The sequence below is a fragment of the Python bivittatus genome, unplaced genomic scaffold, assembly GCF_059951505.1.
Source record: "Python bivittatus isolate LINGU-HERP-01145 unplaced genomic scaffold, Pbiv_v1 ctg000200_np1212, whole genome shotgun sequence".
Lineage (NCBI taxonomy): Eukaryota > Metazoa > Chordata > Lepidosauria > Squamata > Pythonidae > Python > Python bivittatus.
Window position 1 is genome coordinate 12815934 of NW_028277040.1, and position 17808 is coordinate 12833741.

At 38.8% G+C, this 17808-nt stretch overlaps 1 protein-coding gene across 1 annotated transcript in view; it reads left to right on the top strand.

Annotated features, from left to right (window-relative positions):
- The first annotated feature begins 3031 nt into the window (after positions 1 to 3031).
- Positions 3032 to 17808, top strand: part of STAT4 (signal transducer and activator of transcription 4) — a 44956-nt gene continuing 30179 nt past the window's right edge. Inside the window, exons 1-7 of the mRNA XM_007420390.3 lie at positions 3032 to 4489; positions 6342 to 6486; positions 8944 to 9042; positions 12122 to 12214; positions 13819 to 13897; positions 15383 to 15468; positions 17489 to 17640. Coding sequence (XP_007420452.1) covers positions 4362 to 4489; positions 6342 to 6486; positions 8944 to 9042; positions 12122 to 12214; positions 13819 to 13897; positions 15383 to 15468; positions 17489 to 17640 — 782 coding nt within the window. The 5' untranslated portion in view covers positions 3032 to 4361. The remainder of the gene's footprint in view (positions 4490 to 6341; positions 6487 to 8943; positions 9043 to 12121; positions 12215 to 13818; positions 13898 to 15382; positions 15469 to 17488; positions 17641 to 17808) is intronic.

Genomic DNA, 17808 nt, shown 5'->3' on the forward strand with positions numbered 1-17808 from the left:
TGAATTACTTCATTGAGGCATTTGGATGGCCTCTTTGCTTCTTTTTTAGATTTAGATTTTCCCCTCCCCCGCTTCTGTGAAGTGAATCATATTGTCTCCACAACACAGTACACAACACTGAAGCAAAGAGGTTGCTTCACAGAGGCATTTAGAGCAATTACAATCCAGTATTAAGATGCTTTCAGGACTGAGACAGCCTTGATGAATGATCCCACAGTTCATGGCCTAGGGCAGTGTTGTCCAAACTTGGCCACTTTAAGATGAGTGGACTTCAACTCCCAGAATTCCTTAGTATTATGGTGGCACCAAGCCCTCGTAAAAAGTGATGCTGGCAGTTGCATGTTCAACCATTGGCCCTTGATCTATGAATTCCAAGGTTTTATTTTGTCCTCCATAATAGTTCATAATTACATGAAACTGCTATGATAGATTGTTCCAGGACTGGGGGTTTTGTGTCACCAATATGCGGATGAACTCCGCCTCTTCTTTCCATCACATTCCAATGAGGCTGTTAGGGTCCCTAATCATTGGTTGGAGAAGGAAACATTGGGCATGGGCTAACAAACTGAATCTGAATGCTAATAAGACAAACATGTTCTTCATCAATAGAGGTGACCCAGGAATTAGGGCTCTGCCTGTATGTGGAAATGCTGAACCCTCTTCAACACAGGCCTGTCATTTTGAATCTGATCTTAACCTTGAATACTCAGATTTCAGCAGTGGCCAGGGGTGCTTTGCAGAGCTGAAGCTGGTGAACACAAACTACATTCATTCTTGAGAATCCAGACCTGGCCAGGGAGAGAGATGTTTTAATTACAGCACGCCTGGATTACTTCAGTGCTCTGCACATAAAGCTGGCTTTGAAGAATATTTGAAAACTCACCTGGTCCCGAATCCAGTGCACAGGGAGCATATCAGTCTTCTGTTTGGAAAGCTGTACTGGCATCCGGTTTGTTACCAGAAAAAATTCATACTGTTGGTGATTGCCTTATAGACCATGAATGATTTAGACTCAGAGCATTTGAACAGCTGTTATCTTCTGTATGAACCTGCTCATCAATTTAAATCATCTTGGGAAACCCTATCTCAGCCATCCCTAACATCCATTTAGTTGGGACAAAGAAGAGTGGGCTTTTTCCCATTTGCACCTAATCACAGCACAAATATGCCCCAACAACTTCTTTTTTTCGTGCTATGTCCTCATGATGTTGCCTTCATATTATCCCTAGCCAATATCAGAGGGAACTTAAAGTCATCCTTAGCTGTTCCAGTTTTAAAGTTGCATTTTCCCTCTTTTCCCAACACAATTTTGGCCACGGATATAAATTGACAGAGTTCACCCGGGGTCTGGTTGCTGATGTGGTTGGGGATTAGGATCTGTCCAGCTGTTCTAGTGTTAATGTAGTGCTTTTACCTTGAAGCAGGGAACAAGTCATGGCGGTTTTCCTGAGACTGAAATCTGATATGCTTTACTGATCATCCAGTCTGTGCCACAGTCTGGTGATCCCTAGGGGTCAGATCATCCTGGTACTTTTGAAACTGCCCCTCCTATTCCTAAAGTGGCCAACGGGAGTCAGAATGATCTGACTCCTAGGGATCAGTGTGGCAAGAGAAAGTCGGGAGAGACAACTTTTTCACTGCCAGGTCACAGTGTCACCAAATTCCATTGTATGCCCCATGCAAATCTCCCTCCCACTGTAAACTTGAATCCTATTGTATGCTTGTCATCTGTTCAACCAGCCTGAATCTACGTATGGGTTTAGTGTTATTCCACTAAAATTCTGGGTAAAAATAGCCCAAGAGCAGCCAACAGACAGGGGGTGGCATATACTGCAGTGAAAATCCATTCATTCATTTAGAAAATCTATATGGCCACCCATCCTAAATAAACATGTGACATGATTTATTTATTTATTAGATTTTTATTCTGCCTTTATTTTTGGTCCACTCAAGGCAGTGTACATACCTAATGTTCGTGCCTCCTATTTCCCCCCACAACAACCCTGTGATGTGGGTTGTGCTGAGAGAGAATGAATGACCCAAAGTCACCTAGCTGGCTTTCGTGCCTAAGGTGGGATTAGAACTCATGTAGTGAGTTCTCCTGTGTAGGGGTCTTCAAATAAAGGCTGGAAGGTCATCTGTCAGAAAGGCTCTGGCACCTTCCAGTTCTTAAGATTCTGTGATCCTAAGCTTCCTTTTTGTAATTTATCAAGAACATTTAAAATTGTTAAAAACAATATCAGAGAGCCAGTCTGGTGTAGTGGTGAAGGCACCAGGCCAGAAACCGGGACCCTGTGAGTTCTAGTCCCGTCTGAGGCACCAAGCCTCATATACTTACCAGCAAACTATCTATTTTTCTTTCAACCTGACCTACTCCAGTTTCACAAAGATGAAGATTTTAGAAATAGCCAGGACTGGGCACCAGGTTGTTCACAAACCCTCTCCAGATGGAGAGGGAAAATGCACAGTGATAGTGGTAGGCAAACTGATCAAATTTGAAACGTTTTGCTCATCTCTACTCAACAGATAGAGCCATTTTGGTGTCGTGGTTAAGGGATCAGGCTAGAAACCGGGAGACTGCGAGCTGTACTCCGGCCTCAGGCACCAAGCCAGCTGGGTGACCTTGGGCCAGCCCCTCTCTCTCAGCCCTGGGAAGAAGAAGGCATTTCCGAAATCTTGCCAAGAAAGACTAGTCCAAGGCTGGCTCAAAGGGACAAAACAAAACAAAGCCAAAGCAACACCAGTATTAATATTTCTGAACGCTGTTCTTTTATTCCGTTGCTTTTCGGAATGTGTCTCTTGAATAGTATTTTAAGTGTGAGTCATGTGGTTGTTTTGGAGGCAGTGCCATTTGTGGCAGACAAATGGTTTAAATGAATAAATATTCTGCATTAGCAGAATTGTAAAAATATTGTAACAAGAGATAGGAAAGCATATATATATATATATATATATATATATATATATATATATATATATAGGTAAAATTGAGATAATGGAACTGCACCATGCCAAAGCCAGATGCCCTTGGTGAAGACCAATGCTCCCTCCCGTTTCTTTACAACGGGCCCTTCTTTGCTCTCACCTGCAGCAGCCAGGCGGTGTTGGAGAAAAGGAAAGATGTGGTGCAAATGCCCTGAAGAAAAATTGTAGCACTCGCTGTAGACAAAGGGGGGAACATCAGCTGATAGCTACACAGGATGAGGTTGATGAAACAAAAAACAGATACTGTAATCGAACAATACCAACTGGATTTCATTCACATTCTGACTAGTAACTAATATTGTCTTCCAATACTAAATGGGAGATTTCTGCAAGAAAACGCTAAAGCGTGCCTCAGAAACGTTTTATGCAGTCTGCACTATTTTTGTACTATTGATGCTTCAGGAATTGTACACTACTGTTTTTTCTTTAAGAAAAAGAGGGGAAAGGAAAACATGATTCCCACCCGGAGCAAGTTCTGAAGCATTTGAACAACATACACACTCTTTTTAAATGTGTAGCAATGCTTGCAGAATGATAAAGTAATTAAAGTCGAGATCTTAAGCCGAAACAATGGACTATTACCGTCTGTCAGACTGTGGCAGGAGATATATCCGTCACACAGTGCCAAAATGGCACAGTCTGTGAAACTATCTCAACAATTAATCACACTTTCTTAATTTCAAAGTAGTAGACTATGTTCATTCAACACTGTAACTCCTATAATACAAATAAAACTTGGACAAAATATGAACAAACTGCATGATACAAGTTTTGCACATACAGGTAGTTCTCACTTAACAATTACAGTAGGGACTGGAAAATTCGTTGTTTAGCAGGGCGGTTGTTAAGTGACTTGCACCCGATTTTATGACCTTTTTTGCAGCAGTCATTAAGCGAATCGCTGCAGCCATTAAGCGAATCACGTGGTCATTAAGAAAGTCACACAATTCCCCATTGATTTTGCTTGCCGGAAGCCGTCTGGGAAGGCCGCAAATGGCAATCACGTGACCCTGGGACGCTGCTACCATTGTAAGTGCGAACTGGTTGCCAAGTGCCCGATTCATGATCACGTGACTGTGGGGGTGCTGCAACGGTTGTAAGTGCAAGGACTGGTTGTAAGTCTCTTTGTTCATCACCGTTGTAACTTTGAACGGTCACTAAACAAATAGTTGTTAAGTGAGGACTACTTGTATCGTTTATCTCTAACTAGCAAGTTTCATCCATCTGGAAAAGGAGAGTGGCTATTAGGTCCTCTCTGAGTTTTTCTTAACCAGCAATTTTGCAGATCATACTGGCCAGCTATTCTGGGAATTGTAATCCACCTTTGAAGGTTGTCATGTTTCTTATCTCAAAAAGCAAGCTTATTTCTTCTTAGCATGTCTCAGTGGAATCAAGTGCAGCAGTTGGAAACCAGTTTTTTAGAGCAGATAGACCAGATTTATGATGACATCTTTCCCATGGAAGTTCGACACCTTTTAGCACAGTGGATTGAAAGCCAGGATTGGTAAGTTCAGACACCTTCTTTTTTTTCTGCCTTGAATGTTAGGGGACTGCTGAATAGGCAGATACAAATTGCATTATATTTATTACTGAATATAGATATAGCTTCTATGGGGAGGAAAAAAATTCTTATTGGGAATACAGTTAATTCATTATCCAAAGATAAACTATTGTCATGTTTTGCATCACAATCTGTGGCTGTACATGTTTTAGCCAGCATTACAGGTAGTCCTCAAGTTATGACTGCAATTGGGATCGGGATTGCCATTGCTAAGCGATGCAGTCATAAAGTGTGACACCATGTGACCGCATCACTTAGCGATGGCAATCCAGGTGGTCCCGGTTGTCATAGCAACCCAAGATGTGCAGGTCGTTAAGCAGGAAGTGGATGGAGTCCCAGGTAAGGAGTGCAGAGGTGCTGCAGGGGGGTTTGGGAGGCATACTGCAGGCCGCACACAAGTCAGGTGAAGGGGTGCTAAGTGCAGCATGAACTCAGAAAGGCTGGGGAATGAGAGTGAGGGGTGCGTGTGTGTGCTCGTGCGTGTGAGTGCAGAGAGGCCAAGGAAAGAGGGTGCAGGGTATGTGTCTGCGTGTGTACAATCGCAGAGAAGCCAAGGAAAGAGGACATGGGGTATGTGTGAGTGAAGGAGGGAAGGAAGGCACAAGCGAAGAAAGACTGGCAGAGGGGGAGACTTACCGCAGTGATTTGCAACATTCCTTGCCAGCTTCCCATTGACTTTGTTTGGGGGAAGATGGCAGGAAAGGTGGCAAATGGTGATCACATGACCATGGGACGTTGCAACTGGTTGTAACTGCAAGCTGATTGCCAGGCACCCAAATTTTGTTCGTGTGACCGCAGGGGCACTGCAATGACTAGAACTTCGAGGACCGGTCATAAGTCCCTTCGTTTAACACCATCATAACTTCGAATGGTCACTGAACGAATGGTCATAACTCGAGGACTACCTGTAATGGTAAACATTCAATAAACATGAACAAATAATACAAAACATACAGTATTAATAGTACTATAACTTTACATAATTTCAATAAGCCTACTCCATGAAGCATAATTTGGAAAATATATCACAAATTATGACCATATCTTTACGAATAATTAGTGCTCTCTTTTTTCTGTTATAGCCATTTTGTTACCTACAAGTTCAGTCAGTGAGTTAACTGATTAAATGTATGGTATAATGCCATTCTATTATGATTATTCTCTTTGATACTGAAGGATGTATGGAAATAAATAGATATGCCAAACTATAAAATGTTCTATTAAAATGTACCATAAGGATTTTTTAGAGGAAATGTATGGTCATCCTATCCGTAAACAGAGCTGTATCCAGATTAAAAATTCTAAACCTATATATTACATCTGAGCAATTGTTATTCATTCCAATGATTAATTTGGAATTAATTCTCTCTCCTTTCTTCACTCTCTACACACACAGAAGACAGTATATTGATAATATTCTCACATTTATGGTCAGATTTTAACTTCCATAAGCAGTAAATCAGGTTTTCCCACTTAATTTTAGGGCTACATTTCTAATAACATTTAATTAGAAATGTAAAAGGGGTTTACTTTTATCTATATGTACCAATATGTATCTATTACATCTTCAAATACATATGTGCTGTTTTAAAGCTGAAGAGAGCTTTTTAGAAATAATTTTATTAGCTCTTTTAATCCTGTATTTACCCAGCTATATTATATACAGAATGTTTTCTTCAGATAAAACAGAACCTGTATAACTAACTTGTAGGCCACCCTCTTGAACAAATGATTTTGAAAACAATCACTAGCCTTCATATATGTATTTTGTTCTTATCTATTTTCTGTTGCGAAGGGAGTCTGCATATAGCAATGAGTCCACAGCAGCTATGCTGTTACATAACTTATTGATAAAACTGGATGAACATTTAGAGCGTGTTTCTCAAGAGAAGAATCTCCTCTTGATACACAACCTAAAGAAAATCAGGAAAGTTCTTCAGGTGAGTTTAATAAAGAATTGTGAAGAAATCTCTTTCACTAACTCTGAAGTCCGTTTTGTTATACCGTATAAGGTTTTGTGTAAGGATATCTGTGCCAACCACAGCATAGGAATGATCTTTTTTGCTTCCTAGCGTTTTCCCACAGGTGCAGGGTCTGCTATTTTCGGATCAACCGAATGTTGATCCATTGGTTGCAACCAGAATTAACTGACCGGCTTGTCGCCCGAGCCTGACATTGTACAACATTGGAATGAAAGGATGCCTTAATTTTAAACATTTGATCCCACTGAATTTTAGGCTATTATTTTTCAGCATAAACTTGTGTAATCAAACATGGGTGTAAAGAGAAACCAAGTTACACAGGCATCCTTTTTTTGGTGGGCGGGAGAAAATGACACCAACCGCCTCATAATGCTATGTATGCAATACGGGTAATGTCGTGATGTGTGTGACATAATCATAGCTTCTACTGAATGGCTATGGGTAAAGCGGCGTTTAATAATAAGGCGACCTGCGTGTTCCAGTTTCAGAATAGGACTTTACTGAGGGAGACTTACATTCTGAAATGTAAAGCAAGCTACAAACGTGCAGAATTTCTGAAACAAACTATGCATCCGTTATTAACAGAGTATATCCATATCCATAATATAAACACTGTAATGTGATGTATTGGAGTGTGAAATTGGAATGAATGCTATACAATGAGTGTCAGTGACCAAGACAAAAACTGATTAAAAGGAAGTAATAAATGCTGTTACAATGTTGCCAAATGGTAAGTCTGCAGATGTAGTTGTAGGGTAGCTGCAGAAATGTTATAATATGGATGTGGGTTTTGTTTGTTTTTAGATTTTTTATCCCGCCTTTATTATCTTTATAAATAATTCAAGGTAGCGAACATACCAATACTCCTTCTTCCTCCTATTTTCCCCGCAACCACAGCCCTGTGAGGTGAGTTGGGCCGAGAGAGACTGGCCCAAAGTCACCCAGCCGGCTTTCAGGCCTAAGGCGGGACTAGAACTCACCGTCTCCTGGTTTCTGGCCTGGAGCCTTAACCACTAGGCCAGACTGGCTCTTTGTGTGAATGTGTGTGGAGACTAACTTTGCCTAGCAATTGGAAAAATGCCATTATTGTTCCCTTACTCAAAGGTTGCAGAAGACTTCAGAAAGATTGCAGAAACAAACACAGAAAATTACAGGGGGAGTTTTGTTTCTTAACTGAGCCTGGGAAGGTGTTTGGCAGAATTCTGACTGACAGGGTGTGAAATGACAACAAGCAAAATTTGGGAACAGCAGTATGGCTTTCTGCCTGGCAAGGGTTACAGAGATAACTCTAGTTATATATTGAGTAATGTGTGCATTTACCATGATGTGCAAAATCAGATTCTCTCTGGTCCGTCTGAAACTTTTTCAGCGTTACATTTCTTCTCTGTAACTTGGAGGCCAAAACTAAAAGCCATAATCCTTAATCTTAAATACATGAGGACAATTCATGCTCTTCTGCTGGGGATCAATAGCTGCTAGCTTTGATGGCAGCAGGACTGCCTCTGAAGGCCATCTGCTGGAAGACTAGTGGGCTTCCTTGTACAGTTGGTTGGCCACTGTGAGAACAGACTGATGGACTAGATGGGCCAAGCATCTGATCCAGCAGGGCACCACCTATGTTCTTACGTTAAAGAAGATATTCTGTGCCTGTCAGAGACCTTTCTATTAATTAGTTTCTGATTGGGAGAATTGGTGGAGAGGAAGATTAGGATAAGAGAGGATAAGAGAAAACATACAGGTGAAACTCAAAAAATTAGAATATCGTGCAAATGTTCATTTATGTCAGTAAGGCAACTCAAAAGGTGAAACCAATATATGAGATAGACGCATTACATGCAAAGCGAGATATGTCAAGCCTTACTTTGGTATAATTGTGATGACATAAATGAACATTTGCACGATATTCTAATTTTTCGAGTTTCACCTGTATAAAGAAGATTTAAAGGAAAGCCAGAAATTAATATCTTATTGATGCACACAACAATCACCCAAGTTATTGGTAAAATGTCCCAGCTGTACTCCCTTAAAGGAATTAATATCTTATGAGCAGCATGTAAGCGTTTTATGAAGGATTAACTCAGTGGGTGAAACTTATTGCAGCCTGCAGATACAGTGATGGGGAAAACTTCAGATATTGAACGTTTACCTTTTGTTGGAGAACCAAACATAAGTTTGAGAGAAACAGTTCAAATGAAGTAGGGAAAGTAAAGAAGTGATAGAGAGGACTATGGGTAAACAGGGATATTATGATTTATATAATTGGCTTCGTGTATGTAATCAAATATATTGCATATATATCAAGAGTGGAGCTGAATGTTCTGTAATGAGCGCATGGCTGTTCTACTGTATATGGCCGACTTTTGCTGCAAGGTATGGATTAGATCTTTCTTATGTTCCTATAACCTTGTTTTTCAGGCAAAATATCAAAGCAATCCTCTACATATAGCACTGGTTGTTTCAAACTGTTTAAGAGAAGAAAGAAGAGTATTGGCTTCAGCCAGTATGCCAGTACAGGTAATTTTGTATTTGGGTTGAGTATGTTCATTTAAAAATAATAACACAGAGAGGCAAGAATCTGAGAAAGGATTTGTTTTGTGTAAGATGGTAATGTGATTTAAGGCCACACGATTCTCTGCTACAGGGAAGCTCTTTATTCTGCTCAAGCCAAGCTTAAGTGTATAATTATAAGCTCTTCATTCTGCTCAAGCTAAGTGTATAATTATAAAATGCATAGACACGCAACATTTGTTATTTATTAAAAGTGTAGATGCTTATGTATTTATCATATTGTATGCCACCTCAATCACTGTGTGGATCCCTCAAAACAATGTAAACATTTTAAAAAGACAATAAAATCAAAGAAAACATAGGCAAAAACGAAATATTATTTTAAACAAGCCAAAATGGAATTGAAATGCATCAGAAACCTTAAGTGGTTGGGGAAAAAAAACAATATGGTCTAAAATTCATTAGTGTTATATCTTGCCTGTTTTCTTCACACTCTCAAGGCAGCATACATAGTACTCTTTCCTCCTTTCGCACAACAACCCAACCCTGTTGGATAAATTGGGCTGAGAGGAAATGACAGGACCAAAGTCGCCTAGTGGGCTTTTGTAGCTGAGTGGACTAGAACCTGGATCTTCCTGGTGCCTGTCCATGATCTCAGCTGCTTACCAACACTTGCCCTCACTGGCTACCTTCTAGTGGCAGAAAAACTTTGTCTCTTCTGCCATCAACCTAGCCTGTCTTAATATTAAAGCATTCAACAGGTCCTGTAGTGATGACCTAGTGGAGGGGATAGAAGGAATGCCCATCAAATTTGCAAAGCTTGGGGGGTGAGGGGAAATTACTACTACCTCAGAAGACATGCTCAAAGTTCAAAGGATCTTTTTAGGCTTGAACGTTGGGCCTAAATCCATCAAAAAGCTGTTCAGTAGTGAGTAATGTAAGATTTTGCCTTACATAGGAATGCCCGCCTCCCCCCCCCCCCCCCCCAACGCACAGGCACAAGATAGGCAGTATTTGGTTCAGCAGTAATACTTGTTAGAAGGATCTGCAAGGATCTCAGATTAAGCCTGAGACAGCAGTATGTTGCAGCTACCACAAAAAGTCAACGCAATCTCAGGCTGCAGTTTTGTGCTACTTCTGCTCTATGTCACACTGGTCAGACTGCACTTGAAGCTGTGTCCAGTTTTGGTTGCCACAATACAAGAAGGATGCTGAGGAACTGGAAAGAGAAAATATGGGCAAGGAATGGGAGGTATCAATGCAGTAGATAGACTCAAGCTTCACGGAACAGTTTGTATTTTCTCTAAATCCATCTTTTTTCAAAGTTAGAAAATGAGAAGATGCTTTGCATTGCTGTTCTTCATTTTAAGTTCTTCCTTTGCAAGTGAATTCTGTACTGTGCACAGTTCTCAGGTTCCTAAATATGCCTTGATTTGCCATTGATCCCTCATCATTATTTTTAAAACTTTCCTTTGGGTTGTTTTTTGTTGTTGTTGTTTAGTCGTTAAGTCGTGTCCGACTCTTCGTGACCCCATGAACCATATTGCGCCAGGCCTTCCTGTCCTTCACTGCCTCCCTGAGTTTGCTCAGTTTCATGCTCATTGCTTCAGTGATGCTATCTAACCATCTCATCCTCTGCCGTCCTCTTCTCCTTTTGCCTTCAATCTTTCCCAGCATCAGGGTCTTCTCCAAAGAGATCTCTCTTCGCATTAGGTGACCAAAATATCTGAGCTTGAGCTTCATTATCGATCCTTCCAATGAGCAATCAGGGTTGATTTCCTTTAAGATTGAGTTGTTTTTTAGATCACAGTTAATATATCTATGACATTCCCATTATCTCTGTTTACCAAGGATATTTTTTGTCACCAATTCCCACATCTGTATGTTGCCTTTGAAAAAGCTGAACAAATGGAACAAAATGGTAGTTGGGTAAAAATATTTTTTTCTGAAGGTAAATTACCGTAAATCAAAGAAGCTACCAGAAGTCTGAAAATATGTCATCTTCTGGGAGATCTTTGTGCATTGCAATCCTTAAACTAGGCAAAATTGGTTGAATGGATTTGCTTTAACCTTGGTGCTTGCTGATAAGTGCAAATGGCTTTTTCAGAGGCATGAAAGTTCCACACTTCTCACTAAGGATTAGATTGGCTGAATTTGTTTACCATTTGAATGTCATAATCAGAATGGTTATACAGGGGTCAGGGTGGCATTGCATATATTCTCAGTTCAGATGTTTTGCATATTTGGACAAAACAACTATTAATTAAATAGCACCTGTAAGAAGTGGACATTCTGATTGCAAACTTGTATAGTATTAAATGAGGATAATATATTAACATCTAGAATGTTCTGAACCTGGCAGTCCAGAATTCTATTAAGTAGGGAAAAAAGGACATTTGACCCAAGAATTTTGGATGGCTCCACAACAATATAAAGATTTGAAATAGTCAAATCAGGTGCAATCCCACTCTAAATTGTGGGATGATACAGCAATGAGATTTTAAAATGTTTTATTATATTAACTTGGGAATCTAGATATTTATCTGATAGGTTAAGGGCTATTTTTGATTTTACTGTCTTTGCTTTGGGGGAACTTCCAGAAGCAACGATTTGACTGTGGTCTAGAAATGATAATCTTGGAATTTGGAGAGATATGTAATTGTTCTCAAATAAATTCCATCTCATGAGAAATAAGGTAGTTGATGATTTGTGTGCCTTTTCCCCAGCACATCCTTTCTCTTTATGGTTTTCCCATGGAAGTGATGCCAGATATCTTGCATGAATAAAGCATTGAAATCAGCAGAAAGAGTTAAAAAAAGCAAGCAAGCTATTCAACGCAATAGAAAAATAAGGCCCTGATTAATCAGTTAATTTTTAAGTTAAACTGATCAAAGTTCGGTTCATGGGGTGATATCCAGATTTAGCTATGCTGAGGATAGTTGGCTAAAACAACTGGGATCTATTATCAAAGGCTAATTGGCCTTATTGAATTTAGTCAGTCTCCTCTCAGTAAAACTTGCCATTAAATAATCTGTGCTAAGTGGAATAGTATTAATAAAATGATCTGTAAAAATTCTTTTTCTAGGGACCTCTAGAAAAGTCACTACAAAACTACTTGGGTTCAGAAAGACAAAGGAAAATCGAGCTCAAGGTGTCTGAAATTAAGAACAGTACACAGGCAAGTTATTATAGTTGGCCACCATACATCAAATATCAAAAATCCAACATAGGGCCACCAATAAATCTTATATGGCTTAACTGTGATGATAATTTGAAACTAGATGCACAGATACAGAAGAATGCGATGATAATATGATGGAAATTGGACTGCTGCCCTTTCGAGGTACAAGGGAGGTATGCCTCATTTAAATGTCCCCATTCAGAGTTATGACCTGAGAACCATGATATTAATATATCAGGGGTAAAAGGTTTCACAGCGGCCGTATCCCAGTACCTCAGAATGCCATCCGCTTGTTCTCTGCATGCATGGATGATGCCCTTGGGCGCTGACTAATTAATCCAAGGCGAGGAAGGGCTTCTTCGGAATTATGAACCCCTGCAAAATCCTTTTAAATATGCAATATTTTTGAAGAACATTTAATACCTTGCTCTATACTTAACTGTTGTCACTATCAGATACTGCTTTATAGCAGGAAAAAAGTGTATAATTGTTGGATAATGCTTTGCTTGTCCACCAAGTATTTTCAGGAGATACCACCAGGGTGGAACGTGATTGCGGAATGAATTTACAATAGCAATCCGTCTTGCATCTATTTCTTTGCATTAACTAACAGCATTAGCTCCTTCTCTAGGAATAAAACTTCACTTATCTGTCAAGGGTGTGCCATGGACCACAATGGGGGTTGATAAAGTGTCTGACCAGAGATTTCTAAAATCTGACCGTTCTCTCATGGAATCCAAAAAGAAAAAAAAATGTGATAAGATTTCTACAATGATCAGTGAGAGAGAGATTCCTTTTCTGTCTTTAATTTCTGCTTTCTCCTGGGAGCATACTTGTGGGGGTCCAAATTGCCAAGGAAAGTAAACACTACATCTATTCAAAAGAAATAAGATGGTAATAGTTGTGTTATTCAAATTCCTGATAATTGTCCATTAAATAAATAAATAAATCTGTTAATTTTTAATTTAAACTGATCAAAATTCCTATGTGGTTCATGGGGTGAAATTCAGATTTAGCCAGGGATGACTGGTATTTGTTACCAATGACTAATCAGTCTCATTGAATTCACTGGTCTCCTCTCAGTAAAACTAGATTTTTCCCATGAGTTTTACCTTTTGATGAAAAACAAAAGAGAAATTAAGACTGCAGTCCAGTGCATGCTTATCTAACCATAAGCACCAGGGAACAAATTGGAACTCACTTTTGAATAGACATGCGTAGAGTGCACGATACATCTTGCAGCCTTAGTAATAAATATGTGATACAGCATGATACACTCAGTGTAATAAGCCACAGTTTACTTAACAGTGTTTTGTTAAATAAACTAAAATTGGTTGAGTTCACACAACATGCTAAGCCATAAACCAAGGGTTATAAATCAAAAGAAAAACTTGAATTCACAGAACATGCTGGGTAAAAACTAATCCGCTTTTTGGTTTAGTATGATTTGTAATCCCAGCTACTTTTCCCACCAAGGTAGCAGACACTAATTGTGGAAGTTCCATTTCATTTAGGACAAACTGCAGCTTTGTTATTGTTTGCTATATGCTATGGACTATATTAGATTCACTGACTACTAAATGCATTTAATCTAAAAACAGCTGACAGAACAAGATGTCAAATATTCAGAAGATTTGCAAGAGGAGTTTGATTTCAGATTTAAAACTATGCACAGCATAGGTAAGCTTTCCCACACAATGCTATGAAAGAAAAATGTTGGTTTTAAATCTTGAATATATGTAAAAATTGGCTGTTAGTCCTGTACCTAGGCGATATGTTTTCATTAAACATTTCACTGTCTTCTTTTTGGTGAGGGGCAGGATTTGGTTAAGACTCATGCTTCTACTGATACATACTACCTCCAAAGTAAATTCCAAGTAAAGCGTGACTAACATCTTAGCCTAAATGCATTCTTTAGGGCAGGTAGCAAGGTCCAGCAAAAGATTACTAAGACTATGCTCCTCTGCATTTTTATCTGAAGCTACTGGTATTTATTTATGTGTGAAGATACACCTTCATTTTCTAACAATTTAATCTTGAAGAGATGGTGACTGTAATGCTTTCCATGAGTAATTCTTTACTTTTTTAAGTAAAAGGAACTCCAGAAGGCTGCAGTCAGGCCAATGGGGGAAGGAAGATTCTTTCATTATTGTTGACATTTGTTTTATTTTGCTTCATTTTTAATGTTGTATGTTTTTAGGGTCATTTTTGTTTGTTTTGGAAATGCTACCCAAAACTATAGCATAGTCTGCATCCCACAGACCTGTGGTTCCTCTCATCTCTTCTCATCCCTCCTGTGAGATGCAAAATCAGGGGTAGTTTTTAATGGGATTCTTTATGTATTTAACAGCAGTTATATACTGCCCCAGTATAAAAGATTCTGGGCTGGGTACACAAATGGCTAGAAGGGAAAATGTGAATTTCCAGCTGTAACAACCCTAAGCTGTTTTTTAATTTAAATAAAATGACAGGAAAATACATGGTTATTTAGGAGTTCCATGTAGTTTGTCTTTTACTATGGATGGTTCAATCCTAACTAAAGTTAATGAATTCTTAATGATAAACATATGAACATGTGTTCATTTCTCTGAATCACCCTATTTGTAAGTAGAAACAGACCTCCTTCCATATTTGCATGCTCCAAAATGCATTGGCTAGGAGAACCATAATAGGTTTTATTCCTTCAGAAATTCAAAAGGACTTTGGAGAGAAGAGGTCCTTAACAATCTTCTTCTTAAGGTCTTCTTGTTCAAAAATGTCCTCTCCAACCTAGGTTTATTCCTCACTGAGGAAAAGTGGCAGGACTCCTGGACTGAAAAACAGCTGAAGGCTAGTCATTATTTGAAAAAAAAACATTTAATTTTAAAATCCATAAACTAAACTAAATATTCAGAATAATATTGAAAGGATATTAATTTTGATTGATGCTCACTCCTTTTTTTTTATGAACTTTGACAAAATAAGACATAACACATTAGATAGCATACCATAATATATTTATAAACTTAGATGTACATGTTTATGTTTACCTATCATTGTTTGTAGGTAAAGTAAACGTGTAATAAGAAAAAGTGAATGTCAGACATGCTACTTTAAAACTGCTTCCATACATTATTTTGATGGGTTCCTATGCTTTATACATATTCTTTTTGCATCTCCTCTTAGAACAGAATGACAAAAACAGTGTTGTCATGAAGCAGGAGATGCTGATGTTGCAGGAAATGCTCAATACCATCGACTACAAGCGAAAGGTTGGTTCAGTTGTTTGTCAGTTATATAGTCTGTTGAACTTAAAGGCACTATGGAAGGTCCTTTTTCTAGTTACATATCAAGTAAGAGGTAATTCCAAATTAATACAAAGCCAATACGAGTAGTTCTTAAAACTGGACCGTGGTTATAAGAACTCGTTATTGGCCTTTCATTAATTTGTTTTTGAAAATTCAAGAAAAGATCACAAAAATTGTTCCCTCTGTTTCTGATGCTCAGAGATGTCCAAAGATGTTATCCTCATACGAGAGGCTCAGGGCAACTCCCAGTAAGAACTGAGCATGCTCAAACTCTCATAGAGGAACTGCGGGGTGGGGGGTGGGGGGGGAGGAGCATAGCAGAAGTCTTTTCACAACACTGAAGCAAGGCCTCATTTATTGCCACCTAATAGCCAATACTGTCATGTCTACATTTAGATATACTGTACACATATATTGCAATATATTGTTGTTTGATAGCTATACTACAACAAATCTCAAATAAGAACACAGTACATTAAATGTTTAACTGCTATACAAAATAACTGGAGGATTTAAAAGATATAGAATTACTAGACACTTCAGAACCAGAAGTCAAACTTTTTTTGATTGGGGCTATCCTTTTCCTCAGATTAGTTTTGGACTTCAAAGGCTGTAGGAGGGATATAGTGATGACCAGGTCATGTTGCTACAGTGGGCATAGCTGTATTTTTTGGCCTGGTTGGGAATGTTTTCAAGGATTTTCAGGGATTTTCTTTGCAGAAAATAGATAAGGTGATCCCTTCAGAGCTTAACCTACCTCTTCCACTGCTTAAACTCAAAAAGAAAAGAAAAGAACAATTTTTGCTGCTGAATTTCAACAGCATGATGCTGGAGTGCTAGTTACTTTCATCAGAAGATTTCCTAAATATTTTGTTTTTCCAAATGTTTTGTTTAGCAATGACAAAATCATTGTTTTGAAATCTTCAACATGTATTTGCTTTGAAAGCTTAGGTTTGTTTGTTTATTTGTTTATTTAATTTTTATTTATTAAATCACATTTATACAGCTGCCCATCTCACAAGAAGCAACTCTGGGCAGCATACAACAATCAATAAAAACAACAAATATATATAAAAAAACAGTCACTACAAAATATAAACATCATTATTAAAAGTGGAAAAACTATAAAACATTTAAATATATAAACCACATATACAAGATCAACCACAATGGAGTCATCTAAGAACATCTCCAGTTTCCTGGGACCCCCAGGCCTGGTGATATAACCAGGTCTTGAAGGACTTCTGGAATGATAACAGGGATGGAGCTAATCTCACTTCCGGGGGCAGCGGGGTAAAAAGTATCAAACCAGTTTGGCAACTTAAAAATTCAGAATAAAACTTCAGGAGATAGTGTTATCTGGACAGAGCAACAGCCAACTCTCCCCCCCCCAGCAAAACAGACAAGACCCCCCATCACCCTAACCCAAGTCCTAAGTAAAGAGCCATACTTTTAATGTTTTTAAAGGCCAGTAAGGTGAATATCTGGGTTCAGTTAGTATCTCAGCAATGTTTGTGGTGAATGGCTTGACTAGGCAACACTTCCTGACTTATTTATTTGTTTTTTATGCAATAAGAAAAAAGGCCCTCCCTGTTCAGCCTGAGCTAGAGGCATCACATACAGATCTGTGGAAGGCTGAGTGGCTTGTTTCTCCCTTTACACATCTAGTTGACAAAGCAGTAGTGGTAGAAACAAAATTAAAGAAGCAGAACCAATGCTGCAGAAGCAGCTTCAGTTTGTGGCTGCTCCTGTATCCAGGTTGCTTTCTTGGAAGACTAATGGTTGCTTAAACTAGCCATTGGTTTGCTTTAGATTGCATGCTGGACAGTGATAAATTAACCAGAAGCAAACCATGTGTGTAGATTAAGCCAAACAACATCACAGTTTAGGGTATTATACAAACCACATCACTGTTTCCCCAAGACTCACTTCTGAATTCTCTCTTACAATTTCTAACTAGTGGTACCTATCCTGTTCCTTATAGGAAGTTCTCAGTAAAATGGCACAAATAGTAAGGGAGGTTGATGCCTTGGTGAATAACATATTAATAGAAGAATTATTGGATTGGAAGAGACGGCAACAAATTGCTTGCATTGGAGGCCCTCTACACAGTGGGCTTGATCAACTGCAAAACTGGTAAAGTGTTAACACTGGTTTCTGTCTAAAGAGTAACAGGAAGTGTGATGCTGTGTGGCTGCTGCCTTTCCCATCCTCATTTACACAATTAAACTTTCTTCTGAGAGATTAACAGAAATTATTGTTAAGCAATTTCTAAGAATCAGAAGAGTCAGAAACAGGTCATGT